The 25,247-nt window shown below is 39.9% G+C and overlaps 1 protein-coding gene across 1 annotated transcript in view; it reads right to left on the reverse strand.

Moving 5' to 3' along the window:
* Positions 1 to 8,414: 8,414 nt before the first annotated feature.
* The window catches only part of ZNF536 (zinc finger protein 536), a 290,297-nt gene continuing 273,464 nt past the window's right edge, over positions 8,415 to 25,247 (reverse strand). The window contains exon 9 of the mRNA XM_058813538.1: positions 8,415 to 8,650. Within this exon, the coding sequence (XP_058669521.1) occupies positions 8,415 to 8,650 (236 nt within the window). The remainder of the gene's footprint in view (positions 8,651 to 25,247) is intronic.

Below are 25,247 nucleotides of genomic sequence, written 5' to 3' on the forward strand. Positions count from 1 at the left end.
TTTTATTTTTTTATATAAAATGGAAAATGTTCATTCAACATCAGCCAAAGGCTGGCTGATGCCCACCTGGTCTGAGAGAGCACTGGAGGTGAGGACACGGTCAGCATACAGGACTAAAGCATATGCATGCATGTAGCATTTACTCTGTTATCTCTCATTTAGTGCAGTACTTCTTTGAAATAAAAGTTTCTGAAGCATTGGAGTAAAACTATTTTCAGTGTGAAGTGTAAATAAAGATTTAATGAGGACTGATTTTCATCTCTGAGTCAAATGCTGTTCCACATTATCTCACTTTTCCATTCTCACTGGACTGAGAATCACTGCCCCCCAGCCCTAGTGCTTTTGATGTTGGCTGGAGATTAGCCAGGTCTGAAATGGAAGAAATGAGGGCTGGCTGTTCTGTGGAGACACCATTCTCCAATTTGGGCTAAGTGAGCAGCCTCATGTTTCCTTACACTGACTGTGTTGGGGTGATTGCTGTCACATCTGGAGTGCCACAGGCTGTGTGACAGTGCTGGCTGGCACTGGCCAGCATGGGCAGCAGATCACATACCCAAGCACAGGATCACAGGACCACAGGATCAACTAGGTTACAAAAGACCTTGGAGATCATCAAGCAGTAGGAGTTGCACCTGGGCAAGGCACACCTTTAGGTGTCCTACCATCCAATAGGAACTCAAAGCATGGAGCAACCTCTTCAACTCGTCCTCCCACTTCTATCAAACAGAAATATTGGCAAGATTGGTCAAATTTTTTTGCATCAGTTTAAGCATTTATGATTTAATTGCAAATGTATGAGGTTGCTCAACTGACTCTTGCACAGGTGGAGATTACTGAACTCCTTGTAGTGCACTAAACATGGCCATGAGGCTATGGGAAGGTAACAGTGTTTCTTCTAAAGCAAATGCCACTGACCACCAAGAAGACACTCAGGTCATGGCTCTGCTCCTTCTGAACATCAGCAATGTTTTGGCATAACACCCAGGAAAGAGTAGGTGTTAAAGAATCAACGCATATAATACTATATTTAAGGTGTTTCTCCTATAAATCAATAGCATTGGGAGGCTTTAGCTCACTGGAAGAATAGGTTGGATCAATGGCTTAGGAAAAAATTAAAAAGTCTCTAAGACTTGTTAATTTCAAAGCTAATTAAAAATGAGCCTCTTCCTTAGTGTACAGGCAAGCTGAGTTTGGTGATGCCAGGACCACCAGTACAGCTTGACAGGAGACACCCAGATGGCAATTTCTGTACAGAAGCAGCACATGCTCCACAGGGAAAATACACCTTGCTTCAGAACAGCAATGCAAACACTGATTGAGCACCAGTAGCTTTGGAAATGCCTACACTTTTCATGGACCCTCCTTTATGGAAAAATATGAATTGCCTTCCCCAGGAACAGCTCCTCACTGAATGCAGCTCCCAAGGCACTGGGCATTGGCATAAAACCAGCAGCACAGCCAGGACAAGCACAAATCAAGAGCAGTGGTTCCCTAGAGAAGGATTTACACAGTCACAGATATTCTGTGAAAGACCTTTCACAAAAGAGATTTTCTCTGTTGGGATTAATAGCTCCATTTTTCTTTATTACTCCAAGTGTGTTTCACTCATTTGTGCATCAGCTTCTTTCAAACAGAAAACAAGTGAGAAAACCATCCTCCAAAAAGAAAATCTTAAAAATAATAAGGAATACAGTGGCACAACCTAAAGAGAAATCAGATATTCCATGTTGCAATATCTCACAAAACTTAAGTAGTAGTTCTCTCCACAAATTCTCTCTTTCAAAGAGAAGGTGTTTTTTACCTCTAAGTTCACTAAGAATACACCTGACTCACCATCAAATTATTTCAATTTTACACAGCCAAAATTTCAGGAGTTTAAGGGATTCATCACATCCCATGGCTCAGATTTTCAACCCCTTGGTCCATATTTAGAGGTTCCTCAGTAACTCACTGATATTCAGAAACCCTGCATATCCACCACTAGGCTTTTCTATGGTGTGGAAAATCAGACACCTCAGGCACCTATTTTGGAGTTAAGGGGTTAAACAAGGTTCCTATTAAAAGAAAAACTACAGGGCGTATAATGATTGTGTATATACAGACAAAGTCATTACATATACATAAACATGATTATCAATTTCAGTCCTTTAAAATTTAAAACATTTCCCTTTTCATTCATAATTCCATATTCAACATCTTTTTTAAAGATCAAATTTTCCTCATCTATTGAGATGTAACTTACCTGTACTACTGTCTGCACATGAGGCAAATCTTGAGGTGTCTGTACAAATAATTGATGTGTAATAAATTGAAGAAACTCTTGTTTCCAGCCTTCTTCATGTTGTGAGAAGCAAGTAAGATTTACTGACTAGTGATTTCATGGATTTCTTTGCAATACCAATAAATGAACATTCTCAGGTGCATCTGTTGCACAAGGCAGGGCTGGTATTGTTCTAAATCATCAAAATTCTACGAAAAGCATAAAGAGAGGAGTGTTTGCACCTATGATAAAAAAAAAAAAAATCTCTTCCAAATCCTGTGGTGTTACAGTAGATGGCATTTGATTTACACCAGCAGTGGAGAGCCCCTTCTGAGTGCATCGAGTTTGGCTTCTCTGCCTGCACTTAGCATCCTTCCACATGGCTTCATGGATCAGTATTATAAATTCTAGACATAAACAAAGAAAAAACCAGACTGACAGAGAATGTGATCAACAATTTACATCTGTGCACAATTTTTCCCTCTGTTTGTGCCACTGAAATTCATGATCTTTTATCTTTAGCTTTCAGTTTGCCTTCCCAGTCCTCTTGGTTGCAAGCAATGCTGTAAAACCCTTAAAATATTAAGAAAATTACATCTGCTATATCTTGCTTTAAATATAGTGTTCAGTCTTTGTAAGTGTTACTTTGTACATTAAATGAATACCTTACCCACCAGGTAAAGGACATTTTGTTGCTTACCATGTCTCTCTGCACAACATATACTACTCAGGCATAAATAACAGTGTGTTATATAAATAATTACATATATGAAGGGCTGTAAAACACTGAAGATATATTTGTACTTTTACTTATGAGAACGTTTTAAAAATGATTGCTTTGTTCACTGCGTGGTTTTTATGTGTTGAATGTGGTGCACGCAGAGAACATTTTCCAAAGTTGTTTTTTTTTTTTCCTTTCCTCCAGGTCACACTAGCGTTATAGTTAGCAAATTGATAAGGTTCCACTGTTAAGCTTTATTACTTGTGACATGAGCCTATGACACTTTATAAAAAGAAGTAATCCAGAACAATCTCTAGGTAATTAACACCTAGATAAACAAACATAAATTTCTATATTGCATTTATTTGGACTACCACTCAAATACGCGTGAACCATGCTTTTTTAATTAAAAGATAAATCTATGTGACACTTAGCCTCAAACTTAATTATTCAGCATAGTATAATAAAAAATAGAGCCCATTAAATGTGTCTTGCTCTGTATTTCTGTATTAACAGCAAAACAGTTCACTCTGGGATCATTTAAATTTTCTTCTTCCTCTTTTCCTGTAATTTCCCTATTCACTGAGAACCTTTGGTTAAAAAATATAAATACCATAACAAAAAGCCCCCCAACAATACCCTGAACAACACCAACAGGTGAGGAGCCATGGAACTTCTCCCAGCCCCCAGGAACACTCAGCTGGGTGACATTTCTAATACGACATTACACCACAGCTTTATTCTCCCTCCTCCCCCTCCCCGGGCTTCCCGATGGAAACATACTGTGGTGGATCATGCCAAGCAGTGATATCCAGAAATGGAAATCACAATAGTTACGAATAATTTCACTGGGAGCACACTTACAATACACAAGGTGAGGTTTCTATAACATACTGTTACAATACAGATGTTAAACAGAGAGGGGAAATATTCAATTCCCAAATTACAACAGACAGAGGGCTTAAAGTCCTTATAAAAGTTTCAACAAGAAATGTTATCTTAAAGCTGGGAACAGCCTTCTGATGTTAGGTGGGAAGACTCAGGACACCCAGGATCTATGTGAGGGAAGCTGCCCATCAGCTGAGGGAAACAAAACCCCCCAGACCTCAGTGAGACAGCCCTTCCTCCTTCAGACCTTCTTCCCACCTGCCTTGACAGGTGATGCAGCCCCACACCTGGTACTTGGCCACTGGTGGTCATTTTTAGATTTCCTAGGGGATTGTATGCACAGTGTAATGCACTGCTCCCAGCAGAAATCCAGGACCATAAAGGAGACTGGAAGCATGTCCACGGAGGTGCAATGAGACAGCCATTGCTCCTTAATCAGCTTTTCATTTTCCTTTACTGTCTACTGAAACCAGAAGGCAGGAAAATCTTTGGGATAGACCCCCCACCACTCTCTCCCCAGACAGTTCTTTTTCCCTCGGTCCAGGACACAGAAATTACCTGAAAGGACAATGATCCTGTTGAGAGGCAGAGTCCAGCTCTGAGCCTGGAGCTCATTCCTCCTCAAAGCACATTTTTATGTGCTGCCATTTTGTTCCCCCCAAGAGAGGGTGTGACACACGAAAAATTTTCATTAACTTATTGGATTTTGATTAAAATTTGATGCATTGCAGTGCAGATTTTATTCTCTGTGGATGAAGAGATCGGTGGCATTTGCCCACAGACCAGGGAATTTGGCACCAGCTCCATCACTCCCCTGGCTGCAGAGACTTTCCACAAGTTCACCAGTAACAGCACCTCCTCACTGTGAGTTTCAGCAACTAAAAAACTGAATTTCTGTGATTTTATGCTTTAATTCTTAATCCTTCTGACAATTTTTGTACCTTTTCCTTCTGGAGAACGCAAGCTAGAATGTAACTATATTATTGTGGGTATGACTGGCTTAATTTAATATTAAAATTTCTGGTTTTGAAACATGTTTGCTTTCTCAGTTTTTCTTGGAGCAAGGCCACATTTACTCTCTCCTCCCCATACTTGCTGCAGTTTATCAGATTTGGTGCATTTTTTTTTTTATGTTAATCATCCTTAATTTTCTAAGTGAAAAACCCTTTAATTTATTTGCTTTCAAATGTGCAGATAAAACCTTAAAGGGGAAGAATAAAGATTCACCCAGGAGAATGGGAGCACTCTTGCTCTTGTACATTCTTTGAAGTGTGAGCAGCTTTCTTAACGTGCACCATAACAATAAACCTCACAATTTTCTAAAGCCAAATATATGATCTATACAAACAATCCTTTTTAATGTGAAAACATGACTTTATACATCATAGTGTATGATACACACTTCAAACACTTTCAAATCAAAGCTTGATAGACCCCAAGACTTTTTCTATAGTACATAAGTAGTAGTATATAAAACAATTATTACTACATGCTAAAACAGATTTCCACAGTCTTTTAATTAAGCACAATATATATAATATATATCTGTATATACTGTATATAGATTTGTTCAGATTATAAGTGGACTGAGCACACACACCCAGCATAATACACTCCAGTAACTGCCTAACAACTGTGAATTTACTGGTATTTTTTTTCTTTTTAAATCTGACAAAGCTGAAGAAAATAATGTTTTAACTGTTCCTAATAAACATAAGCAAGTAGGAAAACTTTTTTTTCAGAGGTAGAGGTTTTATTGCGTAAAACACTGGATAAAACTGTACTGCTTCAAAGACATTTTTATTCTAACAGCAGAAAGAAAACAGTCATTGCTGAAAAAACAACTTTTAATACTTCTATACCAGAATAAAGTTCTGTCAACTGATGTATTATAATAATAAATAATGACCAAGAATAAACTTTAAATACAAAGTTTTCTAATTGTTACAAGCATAGCAACAAAATCCTCTACTCTATTGATCTCAGATTTCCTCCAAGATAGAAATTTTTCTTTGTGTAGGAATGTAGACAGTATTATGACCAGTATCACAGACTACAGAAGTTACAGAGAAAAAACTTGACATGTTTAGATATGAGAAGCATGATGATATTCAGAAACTGACAATGCATCACTGCTGCTGTCACTTGTTTGTATTACAAGTTACAAATGTTCTGGAAAAAAGGGCTATGTCAGAGGGGAGGATAGGGACAGTAGCACCCGACCAAATGGAATCAACACACACATCACAAGGAGCGGGAGATGTTTCCAGTGTCACAAACAGAATTATTGCCTGTCGTATCTGAAAATGCTCAGAAGACACAAAAGAATACTGAAAGAGCTCAAAAAGTGCAAGAAATGGAATGTGGGGGGTGGTTTTGTTTTTTTTCTCTCTCTTTTTTTTTCCTTTTTTTTCTTTTTTTTTTTTTTTGCTAAGATACCGAAGGCGGCGCAAACACACAAAGCAAGCGACTGACACAGTCACCAAACACAGTAGTGCAGTTAAAATCCTAAAGCTTACTACAGTCAGAAAGGTTCAATAACATTTCAATCCTTTATCTAGGATCATAGAAACAGTTGCATTAAGTTTATCAACTCGATTTAAGTAAGGCAGTGAGAACTATACTAGAAAAACAAGAAAAGCAGCTTGCTCTGTGCCAGATGGGTCCAAGTTACACAGTGACCTCATTTAAACTGAAACTTCAGTTGGATGACATCCTTTCCGACAGCATATGCAAACCGTATTCCTTATTAGCCTGAGATTTTTTTTCCAGTCTCAGGGTAGCGCTAAGAATTTTATTTACATTGATTGCAGTTTAGTATTTTTTGTAAACTGCTTTAGGCAGAGCTGAAGTTTTAAGGCCCTGGGGTTTTACTCTGTGCTCCCAGCCTGCAAAGAAATATTGATTTTTTTTTTTACTTTTTTCTTTTTTTTTTTTTAAGTCTGGATGATTTTGCTTTAGAGGAAGTTAATACTTCTCTACCATCACGATAAACAGCACCAATTTTGCTTCTATCAAAGGAAGTACATTAGAAGGATAAAATTTTATGCCATTCAGAGAATTTCAGAATAAACCTTTAGTTATTTCTCTTACTTTTTTATGTGGTTTGTTATAGTCTCTCAAAAGCTTCCTATGTGGCAAAGACCTTACTAAATTTGGAGCATCCAATCAGTAAAAAAGCTAAAGTCTGCAAAAATATAGAACACATTTGTTTTACAAAACCAAAGAAATATCATCTAAAACACTTTCTTTTTCATTAGAGACAAAGAGCAGAAAGCTTGGATTCATATTTTAGGTCAAGCTACTTCATAAGGGCTTGCTCCAGAAGAAACTTCTGCACTGTGTCTGTAACACTTACAAAAACTAATACAGGAAAATTAACCATGACCAGGGAATCCTTCATTCAAGTGTAATGAAAAAAAAATAGGAATTGAAAGGAAGTTTGAAAAAAAAACAATAAGACAAGTAAAGAACAAAAGAAAAAAATTACCAACCTCCTATGTAATAAAATTCTGTTTCTCACCAGTACCTTCTATAGATAAGGCTGACTAGTTTCACTAAACAATATTTCTATATATTGTACTTCTACATTTATAGCAACTTTTTCAATAAGAAAAAAAAAAGAATAAAAGCATTTCCCTCAATACTGCAAGATGATTACAAAAAATGGAATTACATTTCAAATCTGCAATCACACATTGGGCTGCAGATTTTTTTTTCTAACCATTGATTCATTTGGCTGCATATTAAAAAAAAAAAAAAAAGAAAATGTAATATCACAATACTTTTCAAAATAGGTCAGTACTGACCCCAGCTTATGGGCCGTCTAAGGTTTCTTCTACACTGCAGTTGCAACACCACTTGAATTGATTTTCTCTGCAATGACAGCTCCAGTCAGACTGGCACCATGGCAGTCTACCAAGACATCTCATTACTATGCTAGGCAAATGACAGCAGCTGGTGTCATATTATAAAGGTGTTTTCAACAATGAAAACACAGCCCCTCAATCTTCAAGGCAACACTAAATCGTTTAGAGGGTATCATTTTTCTGTTAAGAGCATTATTTTTGGACAAAGACCACTTTTAAGTTTGAAATTGCCCTGCTTTTTTAAATAACCAACAACCTCCTAACATTTTTAAATCACTTTATTATCACACCTACATTGTTTGGAACTACTAGTTGCCAGGTAACTGTTTAGCAGCCATTTTCAAGGGCTGGAAATTTACTTTGCATGTGTAATATATATATTTACACACACACACACGTATGGAATGTGTGTATTTTGTGTGTGTGCGTGTATGTAGATATATATTCAATGTGGGTATGATTGGATATCTCTGTGTCTGTAAATACATATATATATGTACATGTGTGGGTACAAGTACATATACATATATTTGAATGTTTTCAGCATTCTGGACCCTTCTGGGAACTGGCATGCCATCCCTTTCCTCAGAAGGGGTTTATTGAGCCAGCCCTCACCAACCACATGTCCAAAGCCAGGGTAAAGGCTACAGCAGAGCAGGGCTGGGCCCGCTGGGCATCACTCCTGGGCCTTGGTGCCCTCCTCGGGCAGCTCTGCCGAGCTCCCTGCCTTGGCAGCCGCTGGCTCCTCCAGGCTCCCGGCAGCTTCCGAGTCCACTCTGGAGCGCTTGAACCTGCGGTCGGGGTACTGGCTGTTGTCGAAAGGCATGCGATGCACACAGAGCACGTGGGTCTTCAGGTTTCCCTTCTGAGAGGCACTGTAGGGGCAGTATCTGCACTGGAAAGGCCGGTGACCTGTGTGACAGACGACAGCCTGGTTAGTTTTTGCTTTAGCCCACGGACATTGCACAGCCCAGACAAACGGGACACTCCAGAGCCCCTTTCTGCTGGGAGGGGCCATCACCCTTCCTCAATAAACTGCATTTCAAAAATTTTCTGCTTAGGATTTCCAGAGCAGTGCAGCTAATCCATCTCCCTCCTCAGCCCCAGCTGTAAATCCTTCAGCCCAGGATCCAAACCAAGTTCTTGTAAATACAGCGTGTACGAAACTGTCTTCTTTTACATTTGTTAATTATCTTTTTTATTGAAGTGCAATTCAAGGATGACAATGTGCAGACCCTTAGTCTAATAAACACACTTTGTCTTTGGGTGGGTTTCGGGTAAAGAATTGTATGTTTTATTTCAATCGCACAGATTACTTTTTAATGGAAAGAAATAATGGATTGAGATAGCCAAGGCCTCAAACCTGCAAACATTTACTCCACTGAGATTACTCCTGTGAGTAAAGATACGCAAGCATGTAAGTGTTTGCTGGACCAGGGCCCAAGGTTATCATCAGCTTTAAAATAAAATGTCCAAGCCAGATTAGAAAAGGAATGTTAATGCACAAAATCTGATAGATGCACTTCTTATGGATAAAACAGCAATCGACCGTGTAACAAAGGCATGAATGAAAGATATAATTTCTCAGTAGGGCTTATCAATATGCTCTCCTATATTTTTCAGATTATTGTGACTTCAAATCTCCGTGCTGTATCTGGTTTTGGAGGTTATGTTTCAACAATCACATTTCAACCTATGCTGGGAAGTTGTTGATGTGTTTTACTGGAACTTTATGAGCTTTGTCTCTCAAATTAACTTAAACCAGGACCATCTGAGGTCAAATGCGCTTAGCTTGCTTTAATTTGCTCAAATAAATGAATAAATAAATGTGCCAGACCATCTACATAAAGCCAGGATAAGTGAAAAACAATACCCTATCTCCACATTTGAAGAGCACATTTTCCCTTGCTGCTGTGGTACTACTTAGCAGGCATAAAAAAGAGATGCTGGGGCAGAGGAGAATTATGCTTCCTGCAATGGGGAAGGGGCTGGACCCTCTGCCCCTGCTTTTAGGTGGGAATTTACCAGCTAAACAGACACCTGTTGTGAACTGGTCTGATGCTACCTGTACTGGAGTGGAAATGCTGCCATGGTCCTCCCAGCAGAGATGGGAGATGGGCAGCTGCTGGCACAGGAGCACGAGAATCTCTGTAGCACAGTGAATTCACTTGAACCAGCATTAGTGCCCTGGGCTGCTCAAACAACTTGCCATTTTTACTGTAATAACAACGCCACCCCAAACCATGCTGCTTGCTACCCAGGGTGTCCTGAGCCCTTGCCCCAGGAATGCAGCCTTGTTTCCTTCCTCAGGGTTGGAAAGCTCCCCTTCACCCTTTGTTTTCATAGGCTGAAGACTGCCAGAAGTGTGACTGCCCCCTAAAGCCTCCAACATGCATGTTTATCTATGTTATGCCTCGAGCACAGGAGGGACATGGAGCTGTTGGAGCGAGTCCTGTGAAAGCACCAAAAGGATCTGAGGGATGGAGAAGCTTTTCTGTAAGGAAAGCATGAGAGAATTGAGATGGTTCAGCCTGGAGAAGAGGAGGCTGAGGGGTCACCTAATTGTGGCCTTTCAGTACCTTAATGGGCTGACAAGAAAGATGGACAGGGACTATTTACAAGGTGACAGGACACAGGGGAATGGCTTCAAACTGACAGACAGAGGGTTTAGGTTGGATATTAGGAAAAAATTCTTCCCTGTAAGAGTAGTCCTAGCACAGGTTGCCCAGAGAAGCTGTGGCTGCACCATCATCCCACCATTCCTCTAAGCGTTCCAGGCCAAGCTGGACAAGGCTTGGAGTAACCTGGGATAGTGGAAGGTGTCCGTGCCCACAGCAGGGGGGTAAGAATGAGATGATTTTTAGTGTCCCCTCCCACCCAAGCCACTCCATGATCCTACGATCTCACCAACCAGCTCCTAATGCTTTACCCACAAGCAGCTCTTAATAAACAGCCATCCTAATTATTTTTTGCAAAGAACAAATTCTAAGCAAGGAGTGCAGAAAGCATGGCTGGAGCTAACCACCTCACATGTACCAGACTAAAAGCCAACTCTTTTTACCCACCACTGAACCAAGTTCAAACTCGTGTTCAAAATTCCATGCAGAGAATGTCATTTATTAATTCAAGGCACTTTAATAAATCAGACAATATAAAGTGCACCTACAAGGATTCAGTTCTGCCTTGCTTCTCCCACGACTTACTTTTTCAGGCCATCAAAATTTCACATCACTGCCTTGTGAAAAGTAAGTACACAATAAGTTAATTTGTATTGTCACTATGCAGTACAACTGTGGTAAAGAGCACATTCATTTTTAATCCGATATGAATAATATATAAATATGTATACAGAGTGAGGGTCATAGGAAAGCAAGCAGTACATTGTTTACAGCAGAAGTAGTACAAAAAGTAGAGATTATTCTTGCTTGCAAAGATAACAATATCTGCAATTTGCTTGTAACTAAGGGGTGAAGGAAAATTCCCATTTCTTTTAGGTATCCCCATTCATTAATTTTAGCTCGAAAACTTGTTGTGGGCAGCAGGCTCTTAAAATAACCCTTCCCAGATAAGTTGGCAATAAATTTATAATGCTTTATCTAGCAGTGGTTGGTAGGTCCTTTCTTAGCAAGCTATCGTTCATATGCATTTTACCCACTATATATCTCCCAATAAAATTATATGAAAGCCCTCCAGAAAAAAAAAAAAGAATAAAATAAAAAGAAAAGAAGAAAGGAATCTTCCTGATAGCTCAGGAGATGATGTGATATGCATTGCAATTGTAGTAAAAAGTAAAAAGAATTAGAATGAAAGTGCGTGGACTAGGGGGGCAAATGATGGTGTGCATCTTTCTCTGATCAAAAATCAGCATAGAGGACAATGTATTGTTTGCAGCTGAAATAATCCTGCTGTGGAGCTATGTTCTATGAAGGCTGTGACTGAGCAGGTGGAGAGACTTTGCAATCCTCTGGATGGAAGCTGACAGTCTAAGGAAGTGGAAGAGCAGAAAGTAATATTCAAAATTAGCTAAAATGACAACAATGGTGGCTGGACTCAAAGAACACTTTTAGAATGTATGGATTTCCCTAGGAGGGGCAATCACTTCCAGAACCTGCTGAAGCCTCTCCTCTAAAAGAGATCTAAACCTCCCAGGATCAGACCCAGGAGGAGTGGCAGTGCTGAGGGGACCCAAGCTCATCATCTTTTCTACTTTTGACTGAATTTTAGGGAGCACAAGGAGCGTGGATAAGTAGTACCTTCTGGCCAGGATGGAGAAGTTTTCTGCAGGCCCATATTAAGAAAAATCCCTCAGTGTTTGAAACTAGTCCACCTTTTTAAAAATATATGCTGCTTCATTAATTTAGGCTTTGAGGGGAAAAAAAAAGTAAAGTTTGTTTTCTTTTCTTTCAAGTTTGTGATGTGATATGTTGCTTTGTGACACTTCATGTCAAGCTGCATCAGTCACATCGCGTTAGGTTTCATAACATGGCATGACTGATGCAGCCCAACATGGTGCATCAGCTGAACAGTCAGAAACTGTAGGTTTTGAGAAAGACATGGATCTCAGTCTGGGGTTTAGGGCCACTTAAATGAAAGTTTACCTCAAGTAAGGGCCTTGGATTTAAACAAAGCCATTGCCCAAGTGTTAAAGATTCAACTACATGCCAAACCGTATTTTGCTTTGTCTAATCTTTAAAACTCAAAATGTATTATTGGAACACATAAAAAGTCAATGTCAATGAAGTGGCACTGGGTTAGTCACTGTAATCCAAACACTGCTAATAGTTACTAATTTATTAACTTTGATATAGATCCATTATTTAAGATTAGCACAAAGGAATACACAAACGAGAGAGAGAAAGAGTGATGAATACGAAAGTCTTTTTCATTAAAAAAATCATTTACATGGTCAAGCCGCATTAATTCTCCACTTCTAAAAATATTTGATCGGCATCCAAATTCTATAAAATTTCCACAAAGAAACATCTTATTTTTGTGGTATTGCAGGCACATATGTAGGGGTTTGCTCTAAAACGTAAAAATGGGCATTGAGCTAGTCACATGAATAAGATCAGGAATTTATTCCAGATTGTTAAAAGTGTACTAATCACAGCAAAATCATGGCTTTCTCCCAAAGCAGCAAGAAAATGGTAATTTGAAAGAAAAATGCCAATAATACATCACACACAAGCCGTCTGTTGTCCCCACTACACCACTTTGTATTATATTGCATATGTGTACATATATACACAGATACACGCATACAGACACACACACACACGATTTAATGCATAAATTTAGGGGAAAGACAGAAGAGCAATAACATGATGAACAGAAAACAAATGCTGTGCAATGTACTATAAATTATAATTAAGCTCTGAATAAAATGTGTTTCTTAGATATGACATTTGTTCCCTTAAAATGCAAAAATGGCCATGATTATCTGACAGAATGTTTTTCCTTAGATGGCCAATGGCTATAGCACTTACTGAGATGCAATACGGCAAACTCATTTCAGATTTCTTTGCCTGGTTTAAGAAAATCCTTTTGGTGAAAATCAAAAATAACAGCAATTACCTCTTTAAAACAAATTATTTCCTCGCAAAGAGATATTTGAAAAAGCCTCAAAGGCTTGAATTTCTCGGAAACAAATCTCTTTAGTTGGGATGTTGGACACTGAAGGTCTGGACTCGACTTGCTGGGCCAGCGTAGCAGTGCCCCACGGGCAGGGCAGCCCTGGCCAGCCCCAGGCACTGGAGCAGGACTGGCTCAGGATGGATGGGCACTGCCTGCTGCACCGGGATGCTTGGTCCCACAACACTGCTGGTGGAATGGTCCATGTAATCACACATCTGCTGCCTAGCAAAGCCTGCCCTCACACCTTCAGTAAGCCTGCAACTCCTCAGGTGCTCCCCAGAGTTGCTCTGAGTCCTTTTCCCCCCACAAAATGTTGTATTTGAGGTACAATCATCTCTAAGCACATGAAGTGCGTGCTGCCTCAGAAGTAACAGCAGGCAACGATGGCTGGGTGCTTTCTGTGCTTGAAGGGAGGCTTTCTGAGCATCTCCAGTTCTCTGGCAGGGACTGCTGGGCTGAGCTCGTGTCTCTCTCAGACCACAGCCTGCAGGTCCCAGGCATCTTGGTGAACACTGCCATTTGAAAGTATATTAGAGCATAATAACAGGCATTTGCAAAGGGAAAACTATTTTCATTTAAATCTTGGCTAGTGCAATTTCCTTTTTTTAACGTATAAATTTTCATAAATACATTTCCTATCCACAGCAAACATCCCAAGTACTGCATGCATTACCCAGGAGAGCAGAATGGCTCTAAAGCAGCCATTCGGATCTGGAGCATAACAGTATGGATGGGAAAATGCTGAATAAATATATTTGTCCAATAGACAATAATGGCTCTGATTGAGCCATTCCACTTTATTGGTCTCAAAATATGCATTTTATGAAACTCCCCAAATACCAGACAGATTAAAATACACCCAATCAGGTTGGTATCTGTAATAAAAGTTTTTATAAAACAATTGAAAAGTATATGTTTATTTACGCACAGGTCCAAGACCAACCAAGATGATCTTCTGGGAAAATTTCAATATTCTGTGAAGTTTATATGTTACTTGGATTACAAAAAAACCCCAAAATTAAATTTTAAAAACTCTACTTCATCTTGACCAAGAAAAGTCGTCAAACCAAAAAGCCTTTTGGTGATTTTCTTTGGAACAACATTTTTTAAAAATGCAGAGCTATCTGGATTTTAGGAAGGTCAGGGAACACTTACAGCTACCAAGGCTAAGGCTTTGGGTTACATATTTCCATTGGGACTCCTAAAGCAAGGGCAACCCCCTGATCGGCTCTATTTAGCTGAATTCCTTCATTACCAGGCTCAGTCCTGCTGAGTCCTTAGAGGTCATCAGATTAATTGCTCATGGCACCAGTGTCTTTAGTTAAATCGCTCCTCACCAATATTGAGCACTTTGGAGCAGCTCAGGTGCTGCCACCTGGAAGAGCCTTTCTCTTGCTGTGAATTACTGGAAAGATCTGAATTAGGGGAGGATAACTTTGGGGTGAAGACTCAGCACATGACAAAACACAGCCACCAGCCTGATCCTACATAAATATAAGGATATCTGGAAAAAAGAAAAACATGACAAGGTCAGCACCCACCCCAAAGCCACCACATGACACTGCAGTCCTGGTGCCCTCCAGAGATGGACACTCAGTGTATGGGCACTTGCAACAGCAGGGTGGCAATTCACTGAAGTATCACTGCCTGCAGAAGAGCTGGAAAATAAAAAGACCTAATCTGTAACTGATTTTATCAAAGATTTTTACTTGAACAAAAAATTCAATCGTTGGATTGAATTAAACCCTCAGATACCTAGGTGGCTTTTCTGAAATTAATCAAAGGTGGAGCCTATTCCTAAGCCAGTGCCTTACACAGCACTTGGTGTTTTCAAATAAGTATTTCAGCTTGCTGATGAGTGCACTAAAATATTTAATGATGACACAGAAAAGCAAAAGTTGGTGCTACACTTTGCCTTTAACACATATTATTAAAATATTATGTTAATTTCACACATTCCCCCTAAAATAAAAACTGTTCTTACAGTAATTATTCAATTCCTGTCTCAAAAGGCTACAGTCACTAATTATCATACACTGAAGTTTCCTTTAAAAGCAAAAGAAGTAAAAACCACCAACAAATCATCCCTGCAATGTAACACAGCCAAGTGCAGGTTGGTTTGACACAGAGGTTAACAGCCACCTGGGCACTCCTGATAAATTCTACTGATGTCCTTCCTCAATATGGTTTTACCTTACTGAATGATTCACGCACAAAACTATGGAAAATATCATTAATTTAACATTTTTTGCCTTTGGTATGTGGAACATGAAAATTATAATTATTTGGAGGTAGAGTGAGGAAATTGTTAGCCATCTGTAGTGCACTAAATACAAGAGAATTAGGAAATGGCCAGTGAAATCACTGATGGTGTAACAGAGACTTGCAAGTCCTGGGAAAACAAACATTTCCCATTTCTTGCACAGTTGGTAAAACCACAGAATTACTCAGCTCCAGCCACTCAGCACAGAATTTGTTTCTTTTTCAGAAGAACTTTTGATTTAGAAGGGAAATGCATCTCTTCTTGCAAGAAAGGAATAGCCTCAGCAGAATAGCTGAAAAGGTCTTCCTAAACAAATATTAAACTTTATGGGAACCCTGTAAAGCTAAAATTCTGAGCTAAAGGCAGAAGACTGTGCTTTCTCAGGATCTGTGTGTGTCAGAGCACGGCTGGTGGGTGCACACATGGTGCCCTGTGCACAATGGCATCAGTTCAGGTTCTGACATGACAAACATGAGTTACGAGCCCGGAGCCTCAGCGGGCTCCAAACTAGGTTAGTGGGAATGCTGTCATTGATTGAGCTTGAAATGCCAGACTATCATTGTCCCATGCTTTGGGAAATTTAATTACATTTAATTTTACATATTTATTTACTTTGGTTTATACACATAAGTAGAGGACAGAGTTCTTATCAAGGGCACTAGATACCTGTTGTTAAAAGCAGGCAAACTCTGACTGAAGTCATAATGGCAATGGTTACAGCAGTCATAATCCTAAACTCACAGCAGCTTGTTTTCTGGCCAAGCTTTCATTTCCAGCCATTTCCTCCTGTCTGGTACCAATCTCTGTTCTCCCAAACCCTGATGTATCCCTTCATTTCTGCAGCCTGGGCCCCTCCACATGAGGGGGGAGAGGTACCAAGCCCATGGAGGGAGCAGGGTACAGTGCTCACAGCCTTCCCTTTCTCTCATGCTTTGGGGAGACTGCAACTAAGGAAACACATTTTGAAGGCAAGCAGCAGACTTTTCTTTAATATTACCTAAGCCCAAGTTCTTCTGATCATCAAAATTACATGCTCAGAGTCCCACCTTTGCCTTTACTTACATATTTCAATTAATTGCTATGTCTATTCACTCCTTTACTTGTTTTAATCACTTCAATAACATTATATTCCCATTCTAACCCCCTTGAGCAAAATATCTCAGTTTTCCTACTAGGTCATTCACAAGTTTTCTCGCTAATGTTCTGTCATATTTTTTAATTGTCTCAGTAAATATTTATTATTTCAGGGAGCATTTACCACTTCTTGAATGAAGCTGTATTTGAATTTAATGTACCTATGATTTCCCAGAATAAATGCTATACTGGTGGCACTGGGATTTTAGTAAAGAGAACATTCAATTCAGAAGCTAATAGAAAAGACCTTGTTAGTGATTTTGCTACCAAACATCCTTTATTCTGCCTAGCAATTCATAAATGCAATAGAATTTTCTCTCTCACTCTGGGTAACTGTCTTGAGTTTATTTATTTTATTTAGCAGAATGGAATTTTTAAAATCCCATGCTCAGCTTTCTAAATCTTTCCTGCCAACATTTGGATGCGTCACATCCTCAGCTGGTGTCAAACTGGACAGTGACAGAGCCTGAGCCATACAGAGACCTGCCCCCTCTGTGCACAGCCCTGTAAGGGCACCAGCCTCCCCACCAGTCCCACGGTCCATAAATCACCTGGGTGGGAAGGGATGGAATTATCCACGTGCTGTAACATTTGCTGAAGTGAGACCCTAAGCTAGAATATCTGTTTTCTTCATGTATGATGTCACTTAGATTAACCATGCTCTCCTTTAATTTTTGTTGTTGCTTTCTCACATAACTGGGGTAATTTAGAAGGTATTTTGTCACATTATCACTTGTCATGTACCTCACAATTCCCTAACTCCAGTGTTGTGTTAGTAGAGAGACTGAAGAACAAAACACATTAAGTAAATAAATATCTAGCTCACTAATAGCTAATATTTCAAATTATCCAGGAGTAGCTCACAGCCCCACTAATCATTCTGCTAAAACATCACTATTCACTATTATCTGCTTATGGGATTTGGTGAGTGGAGTTCTCAGAACCACTCATTATTGGCAATGCTTCTGCATTATGTGCCATCACAGCATAGAATTACCACGAGCACAGCCTGAGTGGGAGCTCACAGCAACCCAGCTTTCACCAGGCACATTTCTGATGTAGGTGTACATATAGCTAATGTTTCTGTAAAAAAATAAACCAACGTATTTTTATTATATCCCATTCAACAAACCAGGAGATCAAACAGTAAAAATTAAAGGGCTGCAAAGAGTAAATTGAGCATTAACTTTGCAGGACCTCTCCCTCTGGAAAGTGCTGTTGGTGTTGTCACAGAAAAAAGTGTCTTTTTTATCAAGTCACAAAGGAAATGCTTTCTCCCCTTCTCCTTTTCTTTTCTATAAAAGGCTCTGTAAAATGAAAGGTGTCAGACTTTGCTTTTTCTTCTTGGCATGATCCAGAATGTATGGCTGAGGAATGACAGATGTCTGCAACCAGCTGCAATGAAGCATGCTAAAGTTTCAGTCTAATCCACTTATTTCACTGCAGTCACGTAAACCAAAACAAATGGGCAGTGCCTTACATTATAAAAACACAGCAGCATTACTTTGTTGCATAATGTAGCTGATACGCCATCTTTTTATCATTTTTCCTACTGCAGAAAGAATTCACCTCTTTATTAAAAACAGCCCCTGAAAGTTCTCCCATTCTGCTTGCCTCTATTTTTTTCTTTTAGTGTCACAGCAGTCCTGCGATGCTCCATGCATTACTCAATATGTGGCTATTATAAAAACACCGTCATATTTTTCCAGGGAAGACTGCTTTTGTTTTTAAAAACATGATCCAATTCAGAAGCCACTGGGCCTTATTCTGCTCTCTCATCCTTGCTGCCAGCCCGTGGCTTGAACAGATCCGTGCTGCTCTGAGTCAGGATAGGATCTGCCATCAGATCAGTGCATGTTTCATCTGTGCAAAAGCCAAATAACAAGTGCACCAAGCACTTCCCTTAACGGGTAAAAAAACCCCACGTCTCTGTTTTCCACTGATCAAACTGGAAATGTCATCAGAGACACAACTAATAGCCTTAATCTACCCAACTAACCTCATTGAAAACCCTCCCATTTTAATGAGGAGGGAGACCCACAGGCAGTGTGTTTCCTGAAGCCCTGAACACCCCCCTGTGTTTTGTTATGCCAGAGGGAGTATAACCTAAGTGAACATGGCATCGCTTCCTGGGAAGGGAGACCCTGCCTCACTCCAACATGTAGTGCAGCAACCTTTTGAACCCTCCCCTCTTTAATCCTTGTATGGAAAGGGAAAGGATGAGGAGTCATGTGGCTCCCTCCCCGCCAGCAGTTCCAACAGCTGGGAAGCACTCTTTCAGCGCAATTCATAAAAAAAGATGTGTTGGATTTCGCCGATGGCAGAATGGTGTACGATTTCTGGCCCTTCAGGCTAAAACAATAAATGCAAAGAGGAAAATTTGAGATTTCCCCCCTTAAACTTCCCACAACAACCTCAGCAAAACCACATGACTTGTCTTGTACAATCTCCCTGGTGTTTTCAGTGCTACTTTGGCAGGAAATCAGAATTACTGTTATATAAATTCCATCTGATGCCAGAGCTACCATCTGTGAGTAAAACTGCTTCACCTACGTCTGCCGGCAAAGCCACTCTCCCAGAGACAAGGGAGAAGGGGAAAAAAAATTTGATTAATTTGCAGAATGCTTGTGATTTGCTCATATATTATTATAACTGCTCATCAGCACATGACAAATTCCCAGCACTCCGCACAGGAACCCGTTCAGTTTCAGCAGTTTTTTGCGTCGGCACCTGACAGACTGCAGAGCCACTAATGACTTTCAGATGCTTACAAACAGTAATTCTATCTTCAGAATAAAAAGAAAAATCCGTAGGAAGAAAAGAGTAGAGTTAGTCTATTCCATTTCCTTCCTGTATATCAACATGATTTAACTCTTCGGGGCAGCAGTGGTTCCAGGATCACAGCACGGCTGCTCCTTGCCTGTAAAAGACAAAGACTGCCAATCTCAGGGGAAAGGTGGAAGCAAAAGCCGGTCTCCGAAGGCTTTTGCTACACCAGCTCCACAGAGAGACAGATACAAAGCAGGTAGCCTAGGAAAAGGCACACCTACCCTGCAGTACTGGGAGAAAATACATGCTCTCCCCAGCGCTCCCAAATTCTGTGTCTATTTCCCTATTTTAATACTTCTGATAACCTTTTACATTTTCAGGGAACACATCTGCTTCCTAACTGCAGCTGAAATGTTTTTTTCCCCCTTTAAAACTATGATTATGCTTTCTGAAACACTGTCTGTGTGCTTGATTGCCTGTTTTGGATTAGAGATTTTAGCAAGGAAACAAAGACTTCAGAGTGCACATCAGTCCTGCATATGAGAAACCACAGAAGGAATAAGCAATAAAATGTGATGCACCATCTGTCCACAAACAATAACCTGGATGTTCTGAAGGCTTACAAATTATTTAGCACACAACCTCACCGAATTATAGGACCCTTAAATAGAGCAATAGACTGGGAATGAGAACCTCTTTGATGTCCTTTTGTATTTTTTTTCCCAACTCAGCCCTCGATTGATTGCTATCTGTTGAGGTATTTCTCAAAGACCATTGGAGCAAGTTGATATTTATTAAGTAGCTCTCTGTAGAATATTTTGCCACAGATTTGAACAGTGGGGTAGACACTGCCTCCCTGGCCCTAGCCTGCTGCAAACAGATTGTTAATCAAAAGACAGTCTCAAAGAATAATCAGTTGGGAAATTCAGTCCTAAGGGCAAAACGCTGCCCTCAGTACCCATGTGCAACTCCTGCTGGCTTCCATGGGAGCTCACGGGAATGCTCAGGGAGGAATTGAACTTTATTAAGTACCAGAAGCTTTCTGACTGGACTCTTGTAGAACAATTCTCTAACAAAGAATGCAATTTTAATTTTTTTTTTTTCTCCCCCAGATTAAGTCCTGCTGCAATTAAAAATAAAGTGACATTTTTCCTGGCTGTCATGCTGAAGCACAGTGATCTTGCATGCAAACCACATTAGCAACTGAGCACACTCCAGGTACTGTAAACTAGAGTATGTCAAAGCTACTGGATCCCTAGGCAAACCTGGCATACCCCAGCAATATGCTCACATACCAAAATAAAGATATTCAGAGACCTGTGTTTGGGACACCACATTTAAATGTGAAATCATGTTTAAAAAAAAATCAGTCAAACAAACACTAAAAATATTTATTTTTTAATATGCAGTGAATTGTAAAATTTCTGAATCTACTGTTTCATTCAACCTCTTCTGTGCATTATAAATTCCTGAGTTTTTAGAGAACATTAGAATTTGTTTTTTCCAATTGAAGCATGCCTCTAAACCCATACTCCAAAATAAATCAGCATCCCTTAAAGCCACCCACTTAATTTTTAAAAGGAAGAGCCTGCCCAAAATATTTCTTTTGCTTTGGTTTCCATAGAATTTTTTCTGCAAATTTTCTTAACACAACATTTCCCATGCTGGCTCTCAGCTAACAAACATCCAGACCTACCTACCAAAGTTCTTCTCAGTGTGGTCTTTACTCTTTTGCCTAGATGGCAGATCAAAATTCAAATAAAAATAGATATTAGAAGACAGAGGATTTTTTTTTTATCGTATTCTTTTTGACAAACAGGCCAAGAGGGAGGTAACAGTATAATTAACTTTAGATGTGCCTAATGTAACTCCATTATCATTGATGGGTCTTATGGAGAGACACTGAGAGGGAAATGTGCCTTCTAGAGTTTCATAGTGGAGCCAGAACTATTGAAGAATATTTCAGTATTTAGGCCCTGATTCAGCAAATTGCTGAAGGTTATGCATACTACAAAGCCTGTAAGTCATCCCACAGACTTTGGTAGGAATTCACAGGAGCTCACACAATGCACAAGCCCAACTTGTCCCTGAGCTGGGGCCTTGGAACTTGGCCCTTACTTACAAAGATTCCTGAAAGAGACATGAAAATGTGCCTGGGGGTAAAAGCTGGCACATTCCATTGTCTCATTGTGACTCTGCGCTCCTTTCTGCAGTTATCTTTGCATTTATTTCTATGTGGTGAGGGTGCAGGTGAGGGTCCAGCAGCCCAGCCCCTGTGCAGGGATCCACAGCCATCCCGAGCTCTCCTGCAGGCAGGGAGGGCTCACAAATGGCTGCTAATTGGGAGGATGGGAATTTTACCATCACTGGGGCACATGGAGCCAGCTGGTTGCTCTTGGGTTACACACAGACAAACAATCAACACCCAGAGCTGAGGCTGCTGTCACTCATGTCCCTAAAACCACCCAGAAAAGAGGTGAATGTGGCAAACGAAATGAATGTGCAGCAAAACCCTCAGATGTCAAAGGAAACAAAACCAAAATCTCCTTCCAACAGCTCCTGTGGCAGTCATTATGCAGAGGAGCAGATGCTACTGAGGATTTTATTTTAAACAAAATTGGAGAAGCCCAAATTTCTACGGGCAGCGAGACACTGCATCCATTTAGGGTGCTTGGGTATGTGTTCAATGATTTAGAATCAGGGAGCTCCCTACATATCTCTGAAGAACTTTTTCAGTATGTCAGGTAGCAAAGAGGCAAACATCCCTGCCAGCAGCACCCAGCACACCAAAGCCTGCAGGAGAGCCACTCAATCCCAGGGAAGCTTCATTGACTCCCACCGACTTCCAGGGAGAAGATTTACTTATGTGAAATCAATGGCAGGCTCTGGGCTTTCAGGCAAACTGATATCCACTTGGGCTTCTCTGTGTATAAACCAAAACCATTTTGCAACAAAACCAATGCATACAGTGGTTAGAAGGGGCCAAAATATTTTGCCTGCTGGAGAAAAGGATGCAATTTCTCTGATTTCAAATAATCTGAGGCAGGTAACTTTCCTCTATCTACCATTATGCTAATCAGAACAGAGAGGTCTATAAATGTGCTTAAAGAGACAACTAAAAAAAATTAATCTGTGGTTTAACTTAAAGGTCAACTCAATACATATTGAGAAGTCAACTGAAATTCTGCCATTAAATATAATCACTGCTTCTAGGGTGGTAAATACTGTGTGGAAATAGCCATCAGGAGCAAAATTCTGATCTCAGACAAACACATGGATGGAGAGCAGTACTGATCTTGCATATAGAGCCTTTTCATCTGAGCCTCCAGGTATCAAGATCCAGGCCACTGGATAAGCTCCTTTAAATTCCATAGGATGTGATTAATATAGTGCAATATATAAAAAAATATTTATATATTTTAGAAATCTTGGCAGAAGGGGGTTGTGGGTTTCTGGACTTTTTCCAGCTTTCTGGATTCCTACTTTCAAGCATTTTCTGTAACCTGAAAGGCTAGAGAGTTCCTTTTTCGAGAAAGAACAGAGATTTTTCTATAATCACATGGCTACCACAGTGAAAGCCTTTCAGATATAGAAACTGCCCCAGCCATTACAGTAAAATCAGGAAGATCAGGACTAGCCCCTGCTCCTCAGCTCTGGGGCAGGTGTCAATCCCAAGCCCTTACTGTACACACAATTGTTCACAATCTCAAACCAGTCTTCCTATTCTTAACAGAAAGAAGTAAATTGCAAAAGGCTTAACTAGCATTTTATACGTGTGCAAACTTATTCTTTAAATTTTAATATATGGTACAGTATAGGCATTTTGTTCTGAAATAATGTCAAAGATTTGGAGAGGGAAGGCACAAAGGTCAGATTTAAATCCTGAAGGTAGCATAAAAAATTTAGATAACACTGCTTGTATATATTTTTGTATAGCATGTGTCCTGACAGTGTCACCATCAGCATGGGCTCTAGAATTCATAATTCACTGTGCTATTTTTTAAAATAGTTTGATTTGTTTATTAACTGTGCTTTCCTATGTCCATGAGATATAGACATCGACAGTGAATAGACCTTTTCTAATTGAACTGATAGCTTGAAAGTGAACATGTCCTTGAATTTACACTGAAAGATAGACAGTGATTATTTATAATAAGGGATTTAGTCAACTGCCTTTCCATTTGTACAGCAAGGACTTTATCAACAGACCATGTTTAGGTAAATAGTGCCAAATAAGATAAATTTTGTATTAAAGGACGAATGTCTCGCAGTGTCAGATGTACAAGGAAGAGACATTTGGCTGATGATATGTCCTGTAAGTATAAAAGAGAGTATTAAGATAACACTTTATGCTAGCATTAATACATCAAAGTTCTGGACTGACCTGTTTCATCCAAAGTGAAAGCGAGGATGCTCTTAATTCCTATCTAAGATTAATTTAATTCAGAAGTCATTCAGCCTTATGTCCTGTTTTGCAGCTTTATAAGAATTGCTGGATTTGCAAAATAGCACGGCTGTACGCACGTTAATAAATGGTCTGTGTTTGTCTAGGCAGAGTTGAAGCCTTTCTTTAAAAACACACACACATTCACACACACACAACTCTGGCTCCGTGAGCTTGCTTTGCCCACAATATTAGAGCTCAGCTATCTCCTTGCTGAAGGGCCTATTTGTCTGCTTTAAGTGAAATCACTCAATTCTCAAAAGTCAGTGGAGGACTTTGGAAGGGGGAGGGCTGGGAGAGGCCACTCCAAATAAGTTCCATTAATCAAAAGACACAGTCTAATGTAACTAATATTTTACAATTAGAGAAGACAAGATGGAACTAAAAGCCATCTATCTCTCTTACACCACATGATCATCGATTCATAATCAGAAGACTGAGAGTCGCACAAAGATGCATTTACAGGGGCTGGGGGAGGGGGCTGGGTCGGAGCCGGAGATAATGAACACGATGAGAAGGAGCGGCGCTGAAGGCTGGGGAAAGATGACAGAGTGGTTCAATGGTGACGGATGACACGAAGATGAGTACTGATACCTGACAGGCAGCGAATGATGACTGCAGTCCTTTCCCACCATTATGATCCTCAATTATCTTGCTAAGGACTAAGAGGGAGAGGGGAAAAAAAAAAAAAAAAAAAAAGCCAAAGTGGCTCAGCCCATCCGTTTATTTATAAGCTGGGATAATGCTAGAGTGTGCCAGGCTGCTGGGAAAGGCCACCTTTTGCAATTTGATCAGCACTTTATAGGAGCTGTAGTTTTCATTGTCAGCGCTCATGGGCACAAGGGGAAATGGGTAAAATACAGTACTTGTCCGTCTGTTTTGTAATAAAATTCTTAAATCTTCAAAGGGAGTTATTTTTTTTCTTTCACTGCCACCTTCAGGAAAAAAAAAAAAAAAACAAAACCCTGGGCTGACCAAAAAAATAAAAGAGAAAACAGGCTTTGTATTTGCACATAGAATTAGCGTGTTGCAGCCTGTGCGCCCAAAATTCCACATGCAGATTTATCCAAATGAATGATAGGTGGTGGGGAATGAGCCAGCATGAGCAAGAGCTGCAGCTACGAGGAGTGCAGGAGCAAAGTGAAGAGGAACTTTTCAAGATTCTTCATTGATTTAGGGAATTATTAATAAAAAGGGAAGAAAGTTCACTCGAGACTGCTTTGTAGTTGCAGAAGATGCCACAGGCTAGCATTTCTATACCAAAG

This window comes from Ammospiza caudacuta, chromosome 13, assembly GCF_027887145.1.
Source record: "Ammospiza caudacuta isolate bAmmCau1 chromosome 13, bAmmCau1.pri, whole genome shotgun sequence".
Classification (NCBI taxonomy): Eukaryota; Metazoa; Chordata; class Aves; order Passeriformes; family Passerellidae; genus Ammospiza; species Ammospiza caudacuta.